The 18,796-nt window shown below is 45.4% G+C and overlaps 1 protein-coding gene across 7 annotated transcripts in view; it reads left to right on the plus strand.

Moving 5' to 3' along the window:
- UNC13D (unc-13 homolog D) overlaps window positions 1–18,796 on the plus strand; it is a 59,971-nt gene extending 41,175 nt beyond the window's left edge. For all 7 annotated transcript variants that reach the window (XM_083598105.1, XM_083598103.1, XM_083598101.1 and 4 more), the window contains 15 exons: window positions 156–207; window positions 1,534–1,664; window positions 2,990–3,110; window positions 3,669–3,812; window positions 4,979–5,077; window positions 5,491–5,697; window positions 6,526–6,594; window positions 7,361–7,440; window positions 8,394–8,499; window positions 8,627–8,698; window positions 9,144–9,227; window positions 9,852–9,972; window positions 11,780–11,903; window positions 12,879–13,084; window positions 16,034–18,796. In XM_083598105.1, the coding sequence (XP_083454231.1) occupies window positions 156–207; window positions 1,534–1,664; window positions 2,990–3,110; window positions 3,669–3,812; window positions 4,979–5,077; window positions 5,491–5,697; window positions 6,526–6,594; window positions 7,361–7,440; window positions 8,394–8,499; window positions 8,627–8,698; window positions 9,144–9,227; window positions 9,852–9,972; window positions 11,780–11,903; window positions 12,879–13,084; window positions 16,034–16,158 (1,741 nt within the window). In that variant the 3' untranslated portion in view covers window positions 16,159–18,796. The remainder of the gene's footprint in view (window positions 1–155; window positions 208–1,533; window positions 1,665–2,989; window positions 3,111–3,668; window positions 3,813–4,978; window positions 5,078–5,490; window positions 5,698–6,525; window positions 6,595–7,360; window positions 7,441–8,393; window positions 8,500–8,626; window positions 8,699–9,143; window positions 9,228–9,851; window positions 9,973–11,779; window positions 11,904–12,878; window positions 13,085–16,033) is intronic.

The raw sequence follows: 18,796 nt of genomic DNA on the forward strand, positions 1-18,796 counted from the left end.
GATTGGTACTGAAAGGGGCTGGATCTGGCTCTGGGCCTCTAGCTGCAGGTTCCTTATTACCAGGCCTGAAAGGATTCAGTAATACAGTGTCTTGGCACATTTCTGACCACCTGTTTCTTCTTCCTCCTCCTCCTCCTCCTCCTCCTCCTGTGTAGCACTGTCAGAGTGGACCTCTTCTCAATTGCGTATCTCGAAATGCAAGCGCAGGTGAGTAGCTGCTTTGTGGGTCAGTTGCAAAGAGGACTCCAGTTCTTTTATGTGCCACAGCAGTGGTGGAAGAGATTGGGGAAAGGATGAAGCAGTGACTGTCTCAATTTTTATTTTGATTTTTTGTCATGTGCAAGAACTCTGGCCTTTGTCTGCTAGTCCCAGTGGGTGGTGAGATTCACCTGAGTCTTATTCACGATGAAGCTTCACTTGCCCTGAACCAGCTATGTTCATGTTTCATCTCAGGACTGGTTCACAGGTCCATTTCATCTTGGCTTTGAATCAGTGTGTGTGCCAACCAGCCCTGTGAGTACATGCAGTCCAGCTCAGGTGCTAAGAGACCTTGCTTGTTTTTGGTGTGAGTTTCTGGGCATAGCTTCTCTTGAGTGTTTTGGTGTTGTAGGTGCTCCGGGAACATGCATACACCAGTCATTATACACTGATTCAAAATGGGGTGGGGTGGTTTTTTTAATGTAAACCCTTTTTTTGCAAATAAGCCATGTGACAGGTCATGTGGCAGATCCATTCAGGATTAATATGCCACAAATGTGTGCAATCCTTCAGGTTCTTCTCTAGGTGGAAATGCTCTGTGGTTTTCCTTTCGCTTCATGTGCCTATTGAAGGTTCAGGGCCTTGGGTGGAGTGTCCTGGTTAGCCTATGAAAGAACCCTTTCGCATGTTTGGAACAATGGCATCAATTAAAAAAGAAGGCGTACATACATCCTCTTTGTAGACTGAGAACCCTAGCCATTATGGACCCAATTTTCTGCATCGTAGAGGTTGGAAAATGTGGGGAGAGAAACACAAGCCCCAGTATGACTCCGTCCTTGCCACCCTCACTTACCTGGCAGTGGCGGCCTTAATTCCCAGGCAGGTGATGGGTGGTGGAGGAGCAATAGCTACAATAATAGCAAACCATGCAGGGCTTGCCTCTGAGCAGGATGCATATTGTGACAGTCCTGACCAAGCTTCCTCAAACTGAGCCCTCCAGATGTTTTGAGACTACAATTCCCATCATCCCTGACCGCTGGTCCTGCCAGCTAGGGACCATGGGAGTTGTAGGCCAAAAACATCTGGAGGGCCGAGTTTGAGGAAGCCTGGTCCTGACCGTGCTCCTTAGGGCTGGGATTTTCCAGTATCTGACCAGTTTTGTTGTAGGCCAGCTGAATTTTTAAAATAATAGTTTTCAAAGGCTACCCAAAGCACAGCTTATCAAATGAGTCTTCCCTGAGTCAATAGAAATGGCTGTTTGCCCTCTGGATTGCAGGGCCTGCTGCATGCTCACCGGTTCTCATTGGCCCACTCTAGTTTTTGTTGCCATTCTAGGTTTCCCATTATGTCAAGGAGCAGCTGAGAAAGATTGACAGTGGCATGTCCCAGCTCACAGCAGAGAGTCTTTTCCAGCTCTATCTCAGCCTTCAGGAACTATATCGCATGAAGGACCTTGTGTGCAACAGGTGCTGACCTCTTTGAAGGTCAAAGCTTTTGCTTTCAGCCTTGGGTCTGTTCTTATGGCCACCACATGGAGGCTCCTTATCCATTTCACTAGAGTGTGGCCATTTCTGTGTGTGTGTGTGTGTGTGTGTGTGTGTGTGTGTGTATGTGCATTCTTGTGTGCTTATAGTGTTATGAGTTTGCGGTGGGAGCAGGCTGCATGTGAGGTCGTCCCAACCCCTGAATCCAGCAAGTGTTTTAAAAAAAATAAGCCAGGCTATCTTACTGTGTGGGCCGCAGGTTGCACTGTTGGTTAAACCACAGAGCCTAGGACTTGCCGATCAGAAGGTTGGCGGTTCGAATCCGCACAACAGGGTGAGCTCCCGTTGCTCTGTCCCAGCTCCTGCCAACCTAGCAGTTCGAAAGCACGTCAAAGTGCAAGTAAATAAATAGGTACCATTCCGGCGGGAAGGTAAATGGTGTTTCCGTGTGCTGCTCTGGTTCACCAGAAGCGGCTTAGTCATGCTGGCCACATGACCCGGAAGCTGTACGCCGGCTCCCTGGCCAATGAAGCAAGATGAGCGCCGCAGCCCCAGAGTCGGTCACAACTGGACCTAATGGTCAGGGGTCCCTTTACCTTTACCTTATCTTACTGTGTGTTGAAGTGATTGCCTGGGTGATGGGCCATTAAAGGAAACAAAGGAAAGGGGGCTCTATGTGAGATAGCAAAATAGCAAAATAGCAAATGGGTGGGGCCCCTCCCTCAACTCAGAGATAGTTAGAAGGACAAAGCCTGAGTTTAGAGTTGAAAGTGGCAGTGATGTAACCTAGAAGTAAAGCAAATAGCAGGAGAGGGAGTTAGAGCAGCACCCTGAGAGCAGTGTTTGATTTCTGTTTGAATCCAAGGCTTGTAGCTATGGGAGAAACAAGATCCTTTTGGGGCATTAATGCTGCAAACCCCTCCATCATAGGCTCAGGTGGTATATATGTGCAAATAAACCATAGATCATAAAGACACCATTCTCCACTGTGCCTCATTAACATGATAGTATTGCAGCAATAAAGCTGCCAGTACATTTGCAAAGCTATGCAGGGTCCAGTATGGTTTCAAAAGGAAACATGAACCCTGGAACCCCTGGAATCCTGCACTGCTTGGAGATTGGGAGTGGTGTGTAACAATGCACAAGGAAGGGCCTGTTGGGACAGATTTGCTATTGTTGCCCCTGACCGGGTTGACTAATCCATGGAGCAAATTCAGGCAGAAATTTAGCACAAGCTACAAGACTTAGTCTCAGTTACTGAATCTGCCGGGTTAAGTAGGTTCTGGTTTTGTATCTTTTCTTTCCAGGGAAGGTCCTCTTGAACTGACAAACTACCACCAGTGGTTCAAGGAAGCCATCCCCAAGTGGCTCCAGAAGGCATACACCATAGCCTTAGAAAGGACTCAGAGAGCTATCCACATAGACCAGGTAATGAATGGATCCCCATCCAGGGAAGGGTCAGTTCTTATTGCTTTCAGCCTTATGGCATTCACATAGAGAGGCTCCTGCATTAACAGGTGACTTTTGCCAATAGTTGACCGTTCTGGTGAGATGCAAAGTGGGATTAAATCCCAAAAGGAACAATGTGTGCAAAATCATTATCATCACTATTAGGATGAAGACACATTTAAGCAGTGCTTTTTTTCATTAAAAAAATGAGAGAGGTACTCTCATTTTCCTACTCATATTGAAATACTACGTCTCAATGAGGCCAAACCTAGATTCACAAAATGTTTAGGGGTATGCATACCCCTGCGTCGTCGTCCCCACAGAAAAAAAGCGGTGCATTTAAGTAAGTCCTAATAGCTACTTCCACTGGACCAACATTACTGAAGTAAATGGAGCATTCTAAATTAAGTGATCGGAAGAACAGCTAGCCAGGTGTGAAAATCCCCTTTTGTTCTAGAAATTCAGGCTCCAAATTAACTGAAGCACTCAACAAATCTGCACTTGATTATTTGTTTCCCTTCTTTTGTTTCTCTTCAGCTGACACCACTAGGAGAGCTGAATAAGCACAGCACATCCACGGTAGACTTATCAACTTGCTATGCTCAGATGGTAAAGACCTGGCAGCAACTGGACTGGCCGGATCCTGAAGAGGCCTTCATGATCATGGTGAAATTTGTTGAGGTGCATATACAGTAGGGATGGGCTGTGTTTCACTTTCATCTGTGATCCATTTATAAGTCTTTTAACTCTTGTTTCCACATTAATCTGTGAATTTGTGCAGAAATCCATACAAAAGTAGCATTTAAATACGCATGTATTATTATTTTTTAAAATATATTTCAAAATTTTAAAATGCATTGTTTTTCAATATACTGTACATACGTATAAATATATTTTGATACAGCTTTTCGATCGGAGAACTGTGTCATAACATTCAGGAAGTGCAAGAGCTGATGGATCTTCACATTAGCCCTGGAGGTGTAGTATAGAGCCAGATGTTCCAATTTAGTAACACTGAGATCCAGTGTGATGCACAGAAACAAATCCTACGAATGTTGGGGAAGATCCACCCCACTGTAAACAACTTTGTACATGAATCTGGCACTTGAAACTTTTGAGATGTTGGAAACAAGGATGCCAGCTGAGAACCTATAGTCCCCAAAGAGGCATAAACAGACGAGACCCAAAAACAATCAAGCAGGTCAAAAGCAGCTGAAACAACAAAAAGTCCAGTGCTTTGCGCTTGTACCTGGTCGCACAGTTTTTACACTTGCTCTTTCATTATACTCTGAGAAGTAGTAGTACTTCAGAAAAGAAGTAATATATTATTCCAATGGAAAAAAAGAACCCACCTTAATTTGGGATAGAGGATTGGAATATTTGTTTGTAAATTATTATTATTTCTTAAATACAGTGGTACCTCGGGTTAAGAACTTAATTCACTCTAGAGGTCTGTTCTTAACCTGAAACTGTTCTTAACCTGAGGTACCACTTTAGCTAATGGGGCCTCCTGCTGCCGCCGCACGATTTCTGTTCTCATCCTGAAGCAAAGTTCTTAACCCGAGGTACTATTTCTGGGTTACCAGAGTCTGTAACCTGAGGTACCACTGTATATTTCTTGCCCGCTTGCCACCCCTTTGATCCCTAATGACCCAAATTACCCCCCCAGACCAGATGTATTTCATTCTTACGATGCTCTTATTATCTGATGAAGGAATCGCCTCTGCCTACGCCTTCCCACATCCTTGTAGGAAGCAGTGAAATCCAAGTGGTGAACTGATGCATTGGGAGTCTTTACCTCCATATAGCACAACATCCTCAAGCTTCTTCCTTTTTTGACTTCTTAGGACATATGTAAAATTGCTCTGATGTACTGCCGACTGATCAAGACAAGGGCAGAAGAATTGTCATCAAAGAAACACAAAGAGGGAGAAGCGGCAAACAGGGTGAGCGATGGAGCCAGTTTCTGACAAAGGGCGTTGTTCAAGTAGGCTTTTGGGAGGTGGAGAAGTCCCGCTGAAATATACTTGGAGTTGAGTGTGGATTTCATGCTCTTTATTCAGCTCATAGTAGTGAGGAATGCCAGTTCCCCCGAAATGTCTGCTTTATATACATTATTTACACAATGGGCCCCACATGATTGGCTAATTATGGGATTCTCCTGTAGGCCAATCAGGTTGCGGATTCACTTCCACCTGGAGTTGGATTGGGTGGCTCCTGCGGACCAATCAGACTGCTGCATTTTGGATCCTATTCAGTACATAACACCTGCCAACTCTTGAGGCTACAGAATTCTGCCATTCTGCTTCACAGGCAGTTGGAATGCATCAGTTTCTTGCTTTATTTCTCCCCCCGCCAGCTCTGTGTTGTGGTGAACAACATCGAGCAGCTCCGCATGATGATCCTGAAGCTGCCGTCCCAGCTGGACTGGGCGCGCCTGGAGCAGAAGACGGGAGCGGTCATTGCGCCAGAGCAGATCCAGCACACCTTGCACCACCAGCTTCAGGCTACCGTCACTTGCCTCAACAACGAGATTCGTGGCGTGGTGCAGACCCTGGCAAGCAAAGTAACCCTGCAGCCTTGGCTTTGCTCTTGATAAGCTCAATCTGGCAGGGAAAGGTCTGGGAGGGGCATGGTTGGAAATGGCAGAATGGGGCCAACACGAGACAGTCCGTGTTTTGCAGCCCGTGGTTATGGCTCCCTAAGATAAACCTGTGTGCATTCTGCATTTCTGTACAAGAGCCATACTGAGAATGCAGGATTTTGTAGGGGCCATACAACTCAGCATCTCAAGAAACCCAAGATTTGTATGAAAACATTAACATTTTTTTAAAAAATCTTACGAAAATTTCACACACTGCTCTGCGTGAAATTTCAGAAGCCAGAGCAGAAGATGAGAGGAGGGAACCTTCATAGGAAGTTGCCTTTATACGAGACTCAGACCAAATAGCCTATCTTGTTCAAGATTGTTTACATTAACTAGCAGCAGCTATCCAGCATTTCCCACCTGAACTTTTTATTCATGCAAAGCAAATGCTTTGTCAGTGAGTTTTGCCCTTCAGTGCCCCCTCCCCGTAGTTCCTTGTCTAAGGCAGCAGAAATGTTGTAAAAGCTAGCAAATAGACACACCATTGGCAGAGGTGGTTCCAAGATTGAGGTTGAAGAAGGGTGCTCAGTGGCTGCTGCTGCTGTTCTTGGTCCCCATTCTCCGCTTGCTGCTCTTCTTCATCTCTTCCTCCACTGTAGAAAAAATATTTTATATCGGAATGTAATGGCAGCCTTCTATACCTGACTAATGCAGTGATTACTAAGATAATGTATGTGAACTGCTTTGAGCACTTACAAAGCATCTTTCCTCAAGTAGTAGTAAGCACATGCGTTTTTATTTTGACAGCTGCATGCTGGAATTGCCAGACACATCCAGGAGCTGTACACCTGCAGCGCTTCCAGGGACCCAGAAGATGTGAGTCTTGGAATGCCGGAACAAACCGTTTTTTCTAGGCTACATGCTGTTGTGCTAAATGTGCCTCTTGGCTCTTTTGCCCTATCCATGTCTCTCATGCTGCCTTAGCTAGTCCTACATTCAAAAGAAGTCACAACCGAAACTAGTAATGTACTAGTAATGCCCCTGGTTTTAACTCTCGGCCTTGAACTGTAATATCTATGCCTTCTGGAGCTTAGGGCTGTTTGACTTTCCAGCAAATAGTTTGGCTTTGGAGCAATATGTTAGATCTCTGTAGAGGAGGTGCAGGGAGGTGTTCAGGAGCCACAAAGGAAGGTGGCAATGGGGCGGCTTGAGTCACTTCTGAACTTACTGAGATGAATGAAAGTATGTAAGTTCATGTCAAAAAAAGCGAGCAATCATGGCGACAACCACCTTGTTCCACAGCTGTTACTATTGTCACTTTATTGTCACTACTATTATGTTACTACTACTAATAACAATATAGAATTAGCTTTGAGAACTCCTCCACAGAGCTAAGAGATGTTGATATTTTCTTTTTTTAACATCTTTCAGGACTATCTAAAGTCATTATTTTTGTATATAACAAAAATATAGCACATAAGGTAAAAGCCTTTGAAATGTTATGCTGGCTGTTTTGAGCACCACCAGAGGAAGGCATTTTTACATACCTTGTATGGAGGCCTCTGAAATGTTTGATATAGACTCCACAGTGCTCTTCCCTGTCTCTCTATTTTCTCTAATCTTTTTCTCCCTGCCGCTCTAGTGCATCACCCCTTTAATGCTATTTTTGGAATGTGAGCTCCAGTATCTAAGTGGGAACCTGGTCCAAGAGAACTTCAACAGGTGAGCCAGAAGCCTGACATTGTTAGGATCTCCCCCCCTCCCCAATCATCATTTTGTAGTAGCAATTATAGTAGTCTGTGGCCCTATGTTCTCCAGAAGAAGAATCTTCTCCCTCCCAGAAATTCTGCAACTCCTTGGGAATAACAAAGGCTGAAGGAAGACAGGAGAGCTTAATGCTACTGGGAGATGAGTGAGGGGCATCCAACAGGTAAAAGGCCCAGGGTGCCAGAAGTTCAGAAGATTTGCCATGGTGTCAGTGTGAAGAATACATGGGTGAACCACAGCAGCATGCCAGGGTCCGTAGACAAGGAGATCCACTGCTTAGTTTCTACATTAAGAACACACAATCCCAGTGTTTCCCTGCTGGGTTTTGAAGCTCTCCAAATGCAGATTTACTAGTTACAGCTATTGGGGGGGGGCGCCTGACCACACTGCACATGCTCAGAAACATTCCATTCTTTCTTTATTTCGACTTCCTTGGGCCCTAGTGTTGAATCCCTAGCAAATCAGCAAGATGTTTGAGAAGGGATCAATCAGACACAGGGTCTTTAGAGACCTCCCAAATGTCTTGTTCTTCTGAACTGCTTTTGGAAACCATTATGGTTGAAAAGAGGTGCATAAATATTCTTACGTAAATAAAATGAAATATTGGAGCTCCTTTGAATGCAAGTGGGACTCTCCAATGCTATGTAAAAACTTTATTTTGCCAATTTATTTCTGGGTCTAGGACCACCTATGATGATTCTACTGTTGTGCATTTTTTTTAACCCCCCCCCCCTTCACCCATAGTTCACCTCATTCCCCCACAGAATCTAGTTGAAAGTTGATAAATGAAACCTCTGGGAATAAGGGAGTTAGTAAGATGCCCCCTGGCTTTCTTTCTCATTCATCTTGTTCACTGGTATCCAGTGGCAACCTAGTTTCTATCTCTGCTTTCTCTCCCCTCCAAACAGCCTCTTGGAGCTGCTGTGGAATCACACTCTGGACATGCTGAAAGAGGCTGCAAAACAGCAACTTGGCAACTTGGCGTACTTCAAGAAATTGCAGTGTGCCCTCAAGGTACTTAGACATGTGGAATAGAATGTAGGATGGAGCATCTGACTTTCTTTGCTGGGCTTTAACAATGGAGCATTCACTCTTTTTCCTTTTTCTTCTTCTCCCCACCCTCACCCCTTTCATTCCATAGAACTTGGAGCGGTGTTTTCATGGACAGGGCTGTGGTCTGCCAGAGGACACCCTCCACAATGCAACATTTACAGTAAGATGCTACAAACCCAATTGGGCTCTCTGGAGCGTTGGGAGTGGGGCGAGGGATCCCTCCACCATGAACAGGCCAATCAATCTAGGGACTCAGCTACACTCATCAATTATATCATTATGTTTGTGTGACACCAGATGGCGCTGTGGAGCAATGGGATTTTCCATTAAGAGCTTTTATAATGTGTTTTTCTATAGCACTTTTTAAAAAACCTATATAGATCCAGCCTAGGCATGCACAAAACATCACCTAAGAATGGTGGTCTTGCTGATCACCAATGATGGGGTCTTTAGAACAAATGGGCCTCCACTCTTACTTGCTGCTTGGATTACCTGTTTCAAATTTAATTTGTCTTGCATAATCTGTCAATTTGGGGGGGTTGTTTTGTTTTTAAACAATTGCTTAATACTAGTACAATTTCTGCTCAAACCCACTTGTCTCCTAGGCTCTGGAAGAAGAACTGGACCTCTGCTCTTCCACCAGCAGAAAACTTATCCAGAAATACTTCAGCGCCCGAATCCAGCAGCAGGTGTGTGACTTCAGTGGTCTCTGGCTCCTGTTTACAAAGAAGACTGCATCTCCTTGTTCATTCTTCCTTGTGCTGAATTATATTGTTACATCTTATTTTCTTACGTTATTTGTGGCTAAGATCACCACTGTTGATTTACAGCAGGGATGTGAAACCTGTGTTCTTATAGACAAATTAACAGAGAATTAGGTTATGTTCTGCTCATACTGTTGGAGGCAGTACACCTCTGAATACTAGTGCCTCGAAAGAGGAGGAGGGGAGGGAGTTATTGTGCTGAGGTCCAACTTGCGGGCTTCTCATCGACCCCTGATTGGCCCCTGGCCTAGATGGGGCAATAGCTTGATCTAGCAGGCTCTTACATTTTGTGGCCCAACAGTTCTTATTAGATCACATATCCCATCCTACCTGATTATTGGCCATGCTGTCTGGGGCTGATGGGTCACACTCCAAAAACATCTGTAGGGGCCACGGATTCCCCATCCCTAATTTGCCGGATGGAACTGGAAGTGATGTTTATCACTGTTTATTACTATGGTATAGGGAGACTAGGACCATTAATTGCTGGCAAGCAAACTGGGGCATTTGAAATGCATCCTGACTTCTCTGGTTGTTCTTATTTCTTAGACAGAGGCTAGCCCTGAAAAATATGGGGCTGTGACCATCAAGGCCCTTTACCGCCACTCGGAACAAAAGCTGCGTGTCGAGGTGCTCAATGCTGTCAACCTCCTTCCCCTGGACTCCAATGGTGAGAGAGCCCTTGAGCCAAAGGAACGTGTCTCATTCTCCTTATTAGTGCAGGCGCATGAATCTGGAACGCTGTGTACGGTTCTGGCTGCCTCTTCTCAAAAAGGAGTTGGAAAAAGTTCAGAAATGGTCGATCAGAATGATGATAACAAGGGAGAGTGGTTCACTTCCCTTATGAAGCAAAGTTGCAACATTTGGGAGTTTTAAGTTTAGAGAAAATGTGGTCACAAAGGCACCATTGGAGGCAGCAAGGCTTCTGAATAGCAGTTGCTGGAAACCACGGGAGGGGAGAGTGCTCTTGCGCTCATGTTCCCATGGGCAACTGTTCAGCCACTGTGACAACAGAATGCCAGACTAGAAAATCGAAAAATAAAGGTTGGTGTTTTGATGCCAACGATAGAGTATAGACGCTGCAGAAAACATTCATGTGTGAGCAGCACTGATTCCATCTGTGAGTCCCCTTCAAATCTGAAAGGCAATTGCAATTGCTGGTAGTGTGGATAAATACAGCTTTAATATCTGAAGGGAGAAGGGGCTGAGCAGTCTGTAGGAACTACAGTGCAGTTCATTCACATTTCCAGAAGAGGTGGTTGTTGTCTCACTTAAGTGCTCCTGACTCTTTGTGCAAAAATCACAGCGGAGAACACTGAGCGTTTACACACTTGGCTCTTTTAAGAACACAGTGTGAGCTCTGCATGCTTGGGACCTGGAATGGGTAAATAAAGATTTTAGTAAAACTGAGCCAAGGAAAGAAATGGATGAACCTGCTCCAGAGAGTTGCTGCATCAGGAAGGTGCCCTTTGCTTAGTGGCAGAGACTAAGCCTTTTATGCAGAAGATCCCACGTTCAATCTCTGGTACCTCCAGACAGCTTAAAAATATTTCAAGTAGCAGGCTAGGAAAGACGCCAAGTTGGAGAGCCACCACTGCCCCATCAGACCCCACAGCATTGGGCATGTTGTTGTTGTTTAGTCGTTTAGTCGTGTCCAACTCTTCGTGACCCCATGGACTAGAGCACGCCAGGCACTTCTGTCTTCCACTGCCTCCCGCAGTTTGGTCGAACTCATGCTGGTAGCTTCGAGAACACTGTCCAACCATCTCGTCCTCTGTTGTCCCCTTCTCCTTGTGCCCTCCATTTTTCCCAACATCAGGGTCTTTTCCAGGGCGTCTTCTCTTCTCATGAGGTGGCCAAAGTATTGGAGCCTCAGCTTCACGATCTGTCCTTCTAGTGAGCACTCAGGACCGATTTCCTTAAGAATGGATGGGTTTGATCTTCTTGCAGTCCATGGGACTCTCAAGAGTCTCCTCCAGCACCATAGATAGACCCAATGCACTGACTCAGTAAAAAGGCAGTTTCTCTCTTTCAACCTAGAGGGCTGAAATTTAACTCTCAGCAGCCATAAGGGGCTTGCTTGCTAGAAGGTCTTTGATGGGTCAATAATACTTGGCATCCGTTCACAATTTATCAGAAGAAAGTACTAGCAAACATTCTACGGAGGGGGAGGGGGTGAACTAAGATAAAGACTCTTAAAATTGCAGGACACCACCGGGTGCCAAGTCAATGCAACTTATGCTTGGGGATTTGTTAGAAGAACAGATGCCCCAGGACAGACTTGCAGTTTGCTTATTATTATTATTATTATTATTATTATTATTATTATTAATACCCCGCCCATCTGGCTGAGTTTCCCCAGCCACTCTGGGCGGCTTCCAATCATGTGTTAAAAACAATACAGCATTAAATATTAAAAACTTCCCTAAACAGGGAATGATTACTCTCTTACTTCTTCCTATCCCCCTCACCCCCAGGCTTAAGCGACCCCTTCATCCAGTTGACCCTGGAGCCACGGCATGAGTTCCCCGAGGTTATGACACGGACAACCCAGTGCATAAAGAACAATCTCCACCCTCTCTTTGATGAAGTATTTGAATTGTATGTATTATTATTATTTATTGAATTTATATACCACCCTATGCCCAGAGATCTCAGGGCAATTCACGGAATAAAATCAAAATATAAAACCACAGAATAAAAACAACAACCCAATAGCAATGTGGGTTCTCTCCTGCCCTTCTCTCCTGCCCTGCAGACCCTTGCCATGGGTTGGTTTTTTAAAAGCCCGGCAGCACCCTCAGGTCTCAAACCTCTGGAAGCGATTGTGGGATTCAAGCAATGTGTTGGTCAATGGAACCACTGGGCTAAGATGGCTCAACCCTTGCCACGGTTGACACAGCTTGATAAATAGCATGAGATGGTGAAGGCTGGTCCATTACAGCAAGTGGGGCATTGCCCCACCAAACTCAGTCTGCCCTCAGCCAGCATCCACTTGCCAATCTCCTTACTTACAACCAGTCCAGGGAGTGGAGGCCCTGGCTGTCATCTTCCTCCTTCTGAGCCTCAGTTTTGCCCTTGTAGAACGCAGTGGGTAGGTGGGTGGGGGAACAACACTGAAATTACCGTATTTTTCCATGTATAAGACGGGTTTTTTCCTAAAAAATGATGTCAAAAATAAGGGGGCGTCTTATGCATGGATACATCTCCCCCCCCCATTTTCTTAAATCTGAGTCCTCAAAAATAGGGGGTGTCTTATACAAGGGGGCGTCTTATAGACGGAAAAATACGATACGTCAGCTTGGCCTGTCCTTGTCTCTTTTTCCCCCTACTGTTGGCTGTTCCGCCTTCTGCCCTAACAGTCCCTCTCGACTCCAGCCACTACTGCCCACAAGTGTTACCAATTATTTCTGTTCACCCGTTCCCATTGGTTGGTATGGTTTGAAACACAGAGGAATCATTCGTCTGGTACTTTTTGCGTGCGCTCGGAGGTGGTGCTTCTTTCCCTCGGTTTGAGGTGCCTGCAAAACGGGGTCACTCAACTCAGGCCATCCCCATGCTCATTTCCTTTTACAGTTTGGTCCCTCCAGAAAAATGCCAGCAGGATGGGACGTGCCTGCTGCTCACCGTGTTTGACTATGACACCTTAGGAGCCAATGATCTGGAGGGAGAAGCATTCTTCCCCCTCTGCAAGGTGCTGGGGCTGAGTGAGGACGAGGAAGCCATCAACCCTTCCAAAGTGCCGCAGACCCGATTGTCCTTGACTCATCCCGGAACTGCTGGTGAGCTCGTTACTTATACATTCCCATCTTCACTTGTCCTTCTCCTTTTTGGCCAGCTAAACCTGTAGCCTCTTAGCAGGCAGGGTCATGGGCTTCTAGGCATCCCCCCCTAGAAAATACAGGTGTGTGTGTGGGGGGGGATGTTCTTTTATTCAAGACCAAGTACTAGGCTGTACAGTATATTGAAATGCTCAGCATTTTAGTCCTGTGATTTTGGCTTGTATCCTGCGTAGCGCTAAGTTAACATTCTGTGAAGTGCCCCCTAACTCTACCCTGGGGCTTCCTTCAACAGGGAGTTTGCAGTGGGGCGAGAGGGGCGGGAGAAGTCCCATAGTGCCAGTGGAAATCCTTCCACTGATGGGGATGCTGTCTTTTGCTGTTGAGTTGGTGGTAAATTATATCCACACAAACACAGTTATGTACTACTAATCTAACGAAGCCAATTTAAAGAGTTTACAAAAATTCAAGCTGATGCAGTTGATGGGTCTTCCAGGCTTCTCTGCTGACCAAGCAAAGGGAAAGATTTTGTTGTCCCTTGTGGGCCCAATCTGACCATACATTTAAACAGTCCCAAAGAATCATGGGAGCTGTAGTTTGTTAAGGGTGCTTAGAGTTCTAATGGAACACCTATTTCCCCCCACAGAGCTGCAATTTCCAGAGTTTGGACCGTTGATCCTTCTTCTCAGAGAACTCTGGGAGTGGTAGCTTTCTGAAGGGAGTAGGAAGTCTCTTAGCAACTCTTGGCACACATAACAAACTACAGTTCCCAGGATTCTTTGAGGAAGACCATGGCTGCTTGAAGTGGCATGATACTGTTTTACATGTGTAGGTGGGGTAATGGTGCTGGGAATTAAGAATTCTGCTGCCTGCATTTCAATCCCTCCCCACTGGCAGCTTAGGGGGAATTGTCAATATTCCTCCGGCCATTTCAGCATTAGCAATTTAACTGAAAACTAGAAGGCTGGTTTCATAACCTGTCTTCTAAGTTTGGAACCTAGGATGTTATAGAACACAGCAGGCTTAGTATGAGAGCCAGTCCCTGGAGGCATCTATACATATGAAGGTTTTGGATCCTGGGCTTCGATCTGTTACTGGAGCCATTTCTTCACTTCACTGATTCCAGAGAGCTAGGCGTGGCTTTTATTCTACTGCTTCATTTCAGAGACAGAGAGACTGTAGGGATGGCTTATTTTCATAAGATGGCTCCTTGTATAATATGGGTGGAAAGTTAGGACTTTGTGGCAAACAGGCTGATAATGGGTAATGTTTGAGGGGCAAATATCTGCAGAAAGGGCAGAAAAAGCCAAGCAGGAACAAAGGACTGACTTTACTTAGGGCCAAGTGCTTTTAAGGGCTCATCTACATGTCTGCTTGTCCCGTAGCTAGAAAGCACAGGACCAAGTGGTTTTCCATTTGCCCTGCTCTGTTCCTGGGGAAAATGTGCACTTTAGCTTTAAATTGGAGCAAACATCAATCCAGAAAAAAGCACCTGATTGATGCTTGCTCCAATTGAGAACAAAAGATCAGGTTTCCCCAGGGGAATGCAGAGGGGAAAGCAGAAGTCTGGATGAGCCCTAAGTGTGTCCATAGCAAATGAAATGATAATTGGTTTGAGGGTAGCATGGAGGCAGGCTTTTTCACCAGTGGCACCAGTGTTGAGAAATTCCTTCCCTGCTGCTGTAGGAGAGGCTTCCTCAATTACAGCATTCCCCCTGCTCTTGATGACGCAGCCATTTAGGCAAGCATTCCCCTGAACTTGAACTTTCTGATACAGTAAATCCGCAGCTTAAATATATTTAACTTGTGAGCATTCAGCTTTGCACTTTTGGCAAAATAAGGTTTGTTTTGTTTTTTTAAAAAAAGACTGAGGAAAAAGACTTTAGCAATGCCCACCCCCCGCCATTGCACACAATGTGTTTTGACTATACACAAGTTTGTTATCAGGTACTATCCCCAGAACAAAACCCATGTGTAAGTTGTGGTGTGTTTTTTTTTTCGTTGTTTTTTTTTTAAAAACCTGTTTAAATTGTTATGTTTTTTACCTGGCTTGTTTAATTGTGTATGTTTTTAATGCTTTGGAATGGTTTTTATTGTGTGTTTTAATAATATGTTAATTTAATAATTGATTTTATACTTGTAAACGGCTTCAGAGCCATTTTTTAATACAAGTGGCATCTAAATAAATAAATATACAATGTGAGGCATTTCCCAAAAGTGAGGCAAGGTGAAGAGCTTGTTTTTAGTTTGCAGGTTGCTGTCCTTTTTATCACCGTAGCTTCTACACTGCCCCCTTCCTAGGGACGCTGGACTGCACCCACTGGACTGCTGCTGGATTTACCTGAGCATCATAGGAGCAGCGTTAGCAGTTGACTCTTAACTAGAGATCTCCTGCTTTTACTTCCAACAGCTCAAAAGGCGATGGACAGTAACACAACCCACCACACCCAAACTCCATTCTCCTTTTAATAAGATTCCCTTTTCCTCACTGCTTGGAAAGCTGCTTCCATAGCAACCTCCAGCGGGAACAGCATTTTGACTCACTAAAGGGAGTTACAAGAGGTGCTTGGAGCTAGAACAGGAAATGGAAACAGCTGTTTTTCAATTAGCCTTGTTCTTCATGGGGCACGCACATCATTCGCATAGTATCCATTAGCTGCATCCATTAGCTTGTTACCCCTTGGCGATGTCCTGCAGTTTTCCATCAGGTACCTCTGGGCTTCTCTGCTTTAGGATGTTTTGAGATATATGCAATGGGTAACTTTTTGAGGGGCCAGGATTCTTGGCTTTGGCCTAGAAGAAGCTTAAGTCTTAGTTGTTGCCTAGCTTTTGTGATGTCTGTCTGCAGGAAACTGGGTTTGTGTTAAACGTCAAGAGACGTTTAGTTATAGGAGCAGGCTACTTGATTCCACATCTCACTGATTGCATGCCACCTCTCGCACTCTGCCCCAGGCGCTGAAATCTTGAAGCTGCTGGAGACCCGCAAAGGAGACAAGGAAGCCCAGGCATTTGTGAAGCTCCGCAGACAACGAGCAAAGCAATCCAGGGAGACTGAGCGACAGCAGGAGCAACAATAGAGGCTGCAACAGAAGGGACTGAGCTGAAAAGGTGCAGCAGGCAGGGCCTGTGCTGCCATGGCGACAGCAAATACACCATGAGCAGGAAGCCCTTCTTCCACTCCAGCTTTTTCTGCTGGTGCATTGGATGCCAGAGGGACATGCGGCATTCTAGCCTGGCCATAGCAGACCCTGGGGCTCTTTTGTCAGTGCATGCTGAAGAGCAAGCTGTGTCTGGATGAATGTTTGACCTGTTTCCATTCAAGAGGCGACAGGAAAGGGTTGTGTCACCCACTCCCAGCCACATTCATCCGTTCTTCATCTGCAGTAAGGACTTCCCTTATTTTATTTTAAGAAAAATGGAAAACATGGTACTATTTGATTTTCATGCTGCAGGCTAAGGGATGCTGCGAGCAAACACATGTGCACAATTGGCACGCATGCGTGCACACAAGGACTGAGAAAGAGCCTGTTTGGCCGGCAAAGCTTGTAATGTGCCCCTTGTGGATTTCCCCCAGGAAATGCTTTACTCTGTTCGCCAGATGGCATGGAAAGCAGGCAGCCTGGTACACCAGAAAGCCAAAGGGTGGGGTGGGGGTGGGAGAGCAGCTTTTGGTGAGTTAAAACAAACAAACACCCCAGACCTGCGATCACTAATCTCTGCTACAGGAACTGGCACTTCCTTCTGATTTAAGCATCACTGACTTAAAAAGGAATTAAATGGAAGAGCCGCTGGCTGTACGCTGTGATGGATTCTATGCCCACTCATCTCCAGGGCACAATTCTGATTATCACAAAGAAGGCACAGATGTTGCTGGGGAGTGGAAACTCTTGCGTTTTAAAGCAGGGGAGGATTTAATTGAAAAGAAAAGCCGCATATTCTATGAACAGTGCTGTTGTTGTTTATACCTGTAAGCTGTGCTTGGCTTTGATGGATTGATGGGAGCATAAGACTGCAGTCACCACCACCACGGTTAGAATTTCACCTCCATTTTGGCAGTAAGGTTTGTGAAGTGTTACTTTGAACCCTGACCTACAGGTAAACCTAAAGACAGCCTAACGTAAGCTTTGATCATAGCACTGCAGGAAGCATTCCCTCAATTTCTGAGCATTTGCGACTTGTTCCCCCCCACTCCATTCCTTTGCAGTCAGCTGTTTCCACTGCCAGTGAGGCCAGGTCTTTATAGTAAGGATGGGGAACCTGGACCCCAATTCCCATCATCCATAGCATTGGCCAAGCTGGCTGCAAGTTGGGAGTCTGACATCTGAAGGGCCACAGATTCCATCCCCACTCCTGCTCTACAACTTAAGTTTTTCTGTTTTTCCTAAAGCCTAGAGCAGATCGTTGTCAGTGTGGTGGTGGTTGATTTAGCCAAGGTTTCTGTGCAAAGGGAAATTTGCTCAGTAGACTGTAGTTCTTGGCTGGTTTCCTCTCCCATCAAGAGGAATTGCTTTCCTGTAAGTGAAAAGGACAACTAAAGGATTATGTGAGGCTAAGGCATGCTATTTCTGTCACATTAGCAGCTAAAGGCTAAAGGCTGTGAAAGAAACCAGGCCAGGCTCTCGTTTAGTTTGGGCGGGGTGAGCTCTGAGCAAGCAAAAGCGTTTCCCATTTTTACAACTGTGTGTATGTGCATACATTCCTGAGGGTAGAGCTGAGTGGACAGACTCTTGTGGAGGCATTTTTGAGCATCTTAAATATGTAGTGTTTTAATGCCTTTCACTTACTACACAGTCTTTGCAGAGGAGAGAAAACTCGAGAGCATCCTCTATATAGAGCACAGCTGCTGGATGCCTTATCTACTAACCCCCTCCCCCCCCAAAAAATCAAGATTTTTGAAGCTAAACTGTGTGTTTTCCTCCAGTATACCTCAGGAGACTTATTGGCATACTATACACCACTTATTCTATAATGTGTTCCAGTTTAAATTGGTGAATACAGTGTAAGAAGGGGACAGTAGCATTCTGTGGCACTGGCAGCAGGGAGGGAAACGGAGTATGAAGTAATCTCATTTCCTTTTGTAAAGGCCTGTAGAAAGCAACCTCTGCAGAGGCAGCTTAGGGTAGTTGCAGGAGGAAGGGATGTAGCAGAAGTCCTGCATTGATTCAAAGAAAGAGCGTCCTCCTTTAAGCATCCTGGTACCAAAAATGGCCAACCAGATGTTTTGCACAGCCCATAGCAGGGTGTGAAAGCAACAGCTCTCCCTTACTGTTTGCCTCCCCCTCCAATTCTGCAAATGGAAGTGTAACTAAGAAGTGTGGCAGTGCAACAGAATGTGGCACTTCTGTTCAGTGTTCCGGTTACTCCATTCCCTCCCCTGACTGCCCTACCCCAACCATTCACTCTGTTAAAACCATTTCAAGCCCACTGGAACATGCTCAGTCTTCATTGGCCTGTATTGGATCCACCCTACATTTGGAGTGTTGTTGGTGTGGTGGTGGTGGAGACACTCGTGCCCAATTCCAGTCTTAGAATTCCAGAATATGGGCTGCTCTCACTTTTGTCACTGGGAACATTTAAAATAATTACTCAGGGTGAAACCAGCAATTGGATAACCCAGATAATCAGGTTTCCTTTTGTGTGTGTGTCGCCAAATCCCTATTTCATGGAGATTGTGCAGGTTTGTGGCTGTATGAATAAAAAATTGAGAGGACAGTA

This window comes from Podarcis filfolensis, assembly GCF_964270895.1.
Source record: "Podarcis filfolensis genome assembly, chromosome: 2".
In the NCBI taxonomy this organism is placed as follows: domain Eukaryota; kingdom Metazoa; phylum Chordata; class Lepidosauria; order Squamata; family Lacertidae; genus Podarcis; species Podarcis filfolensis.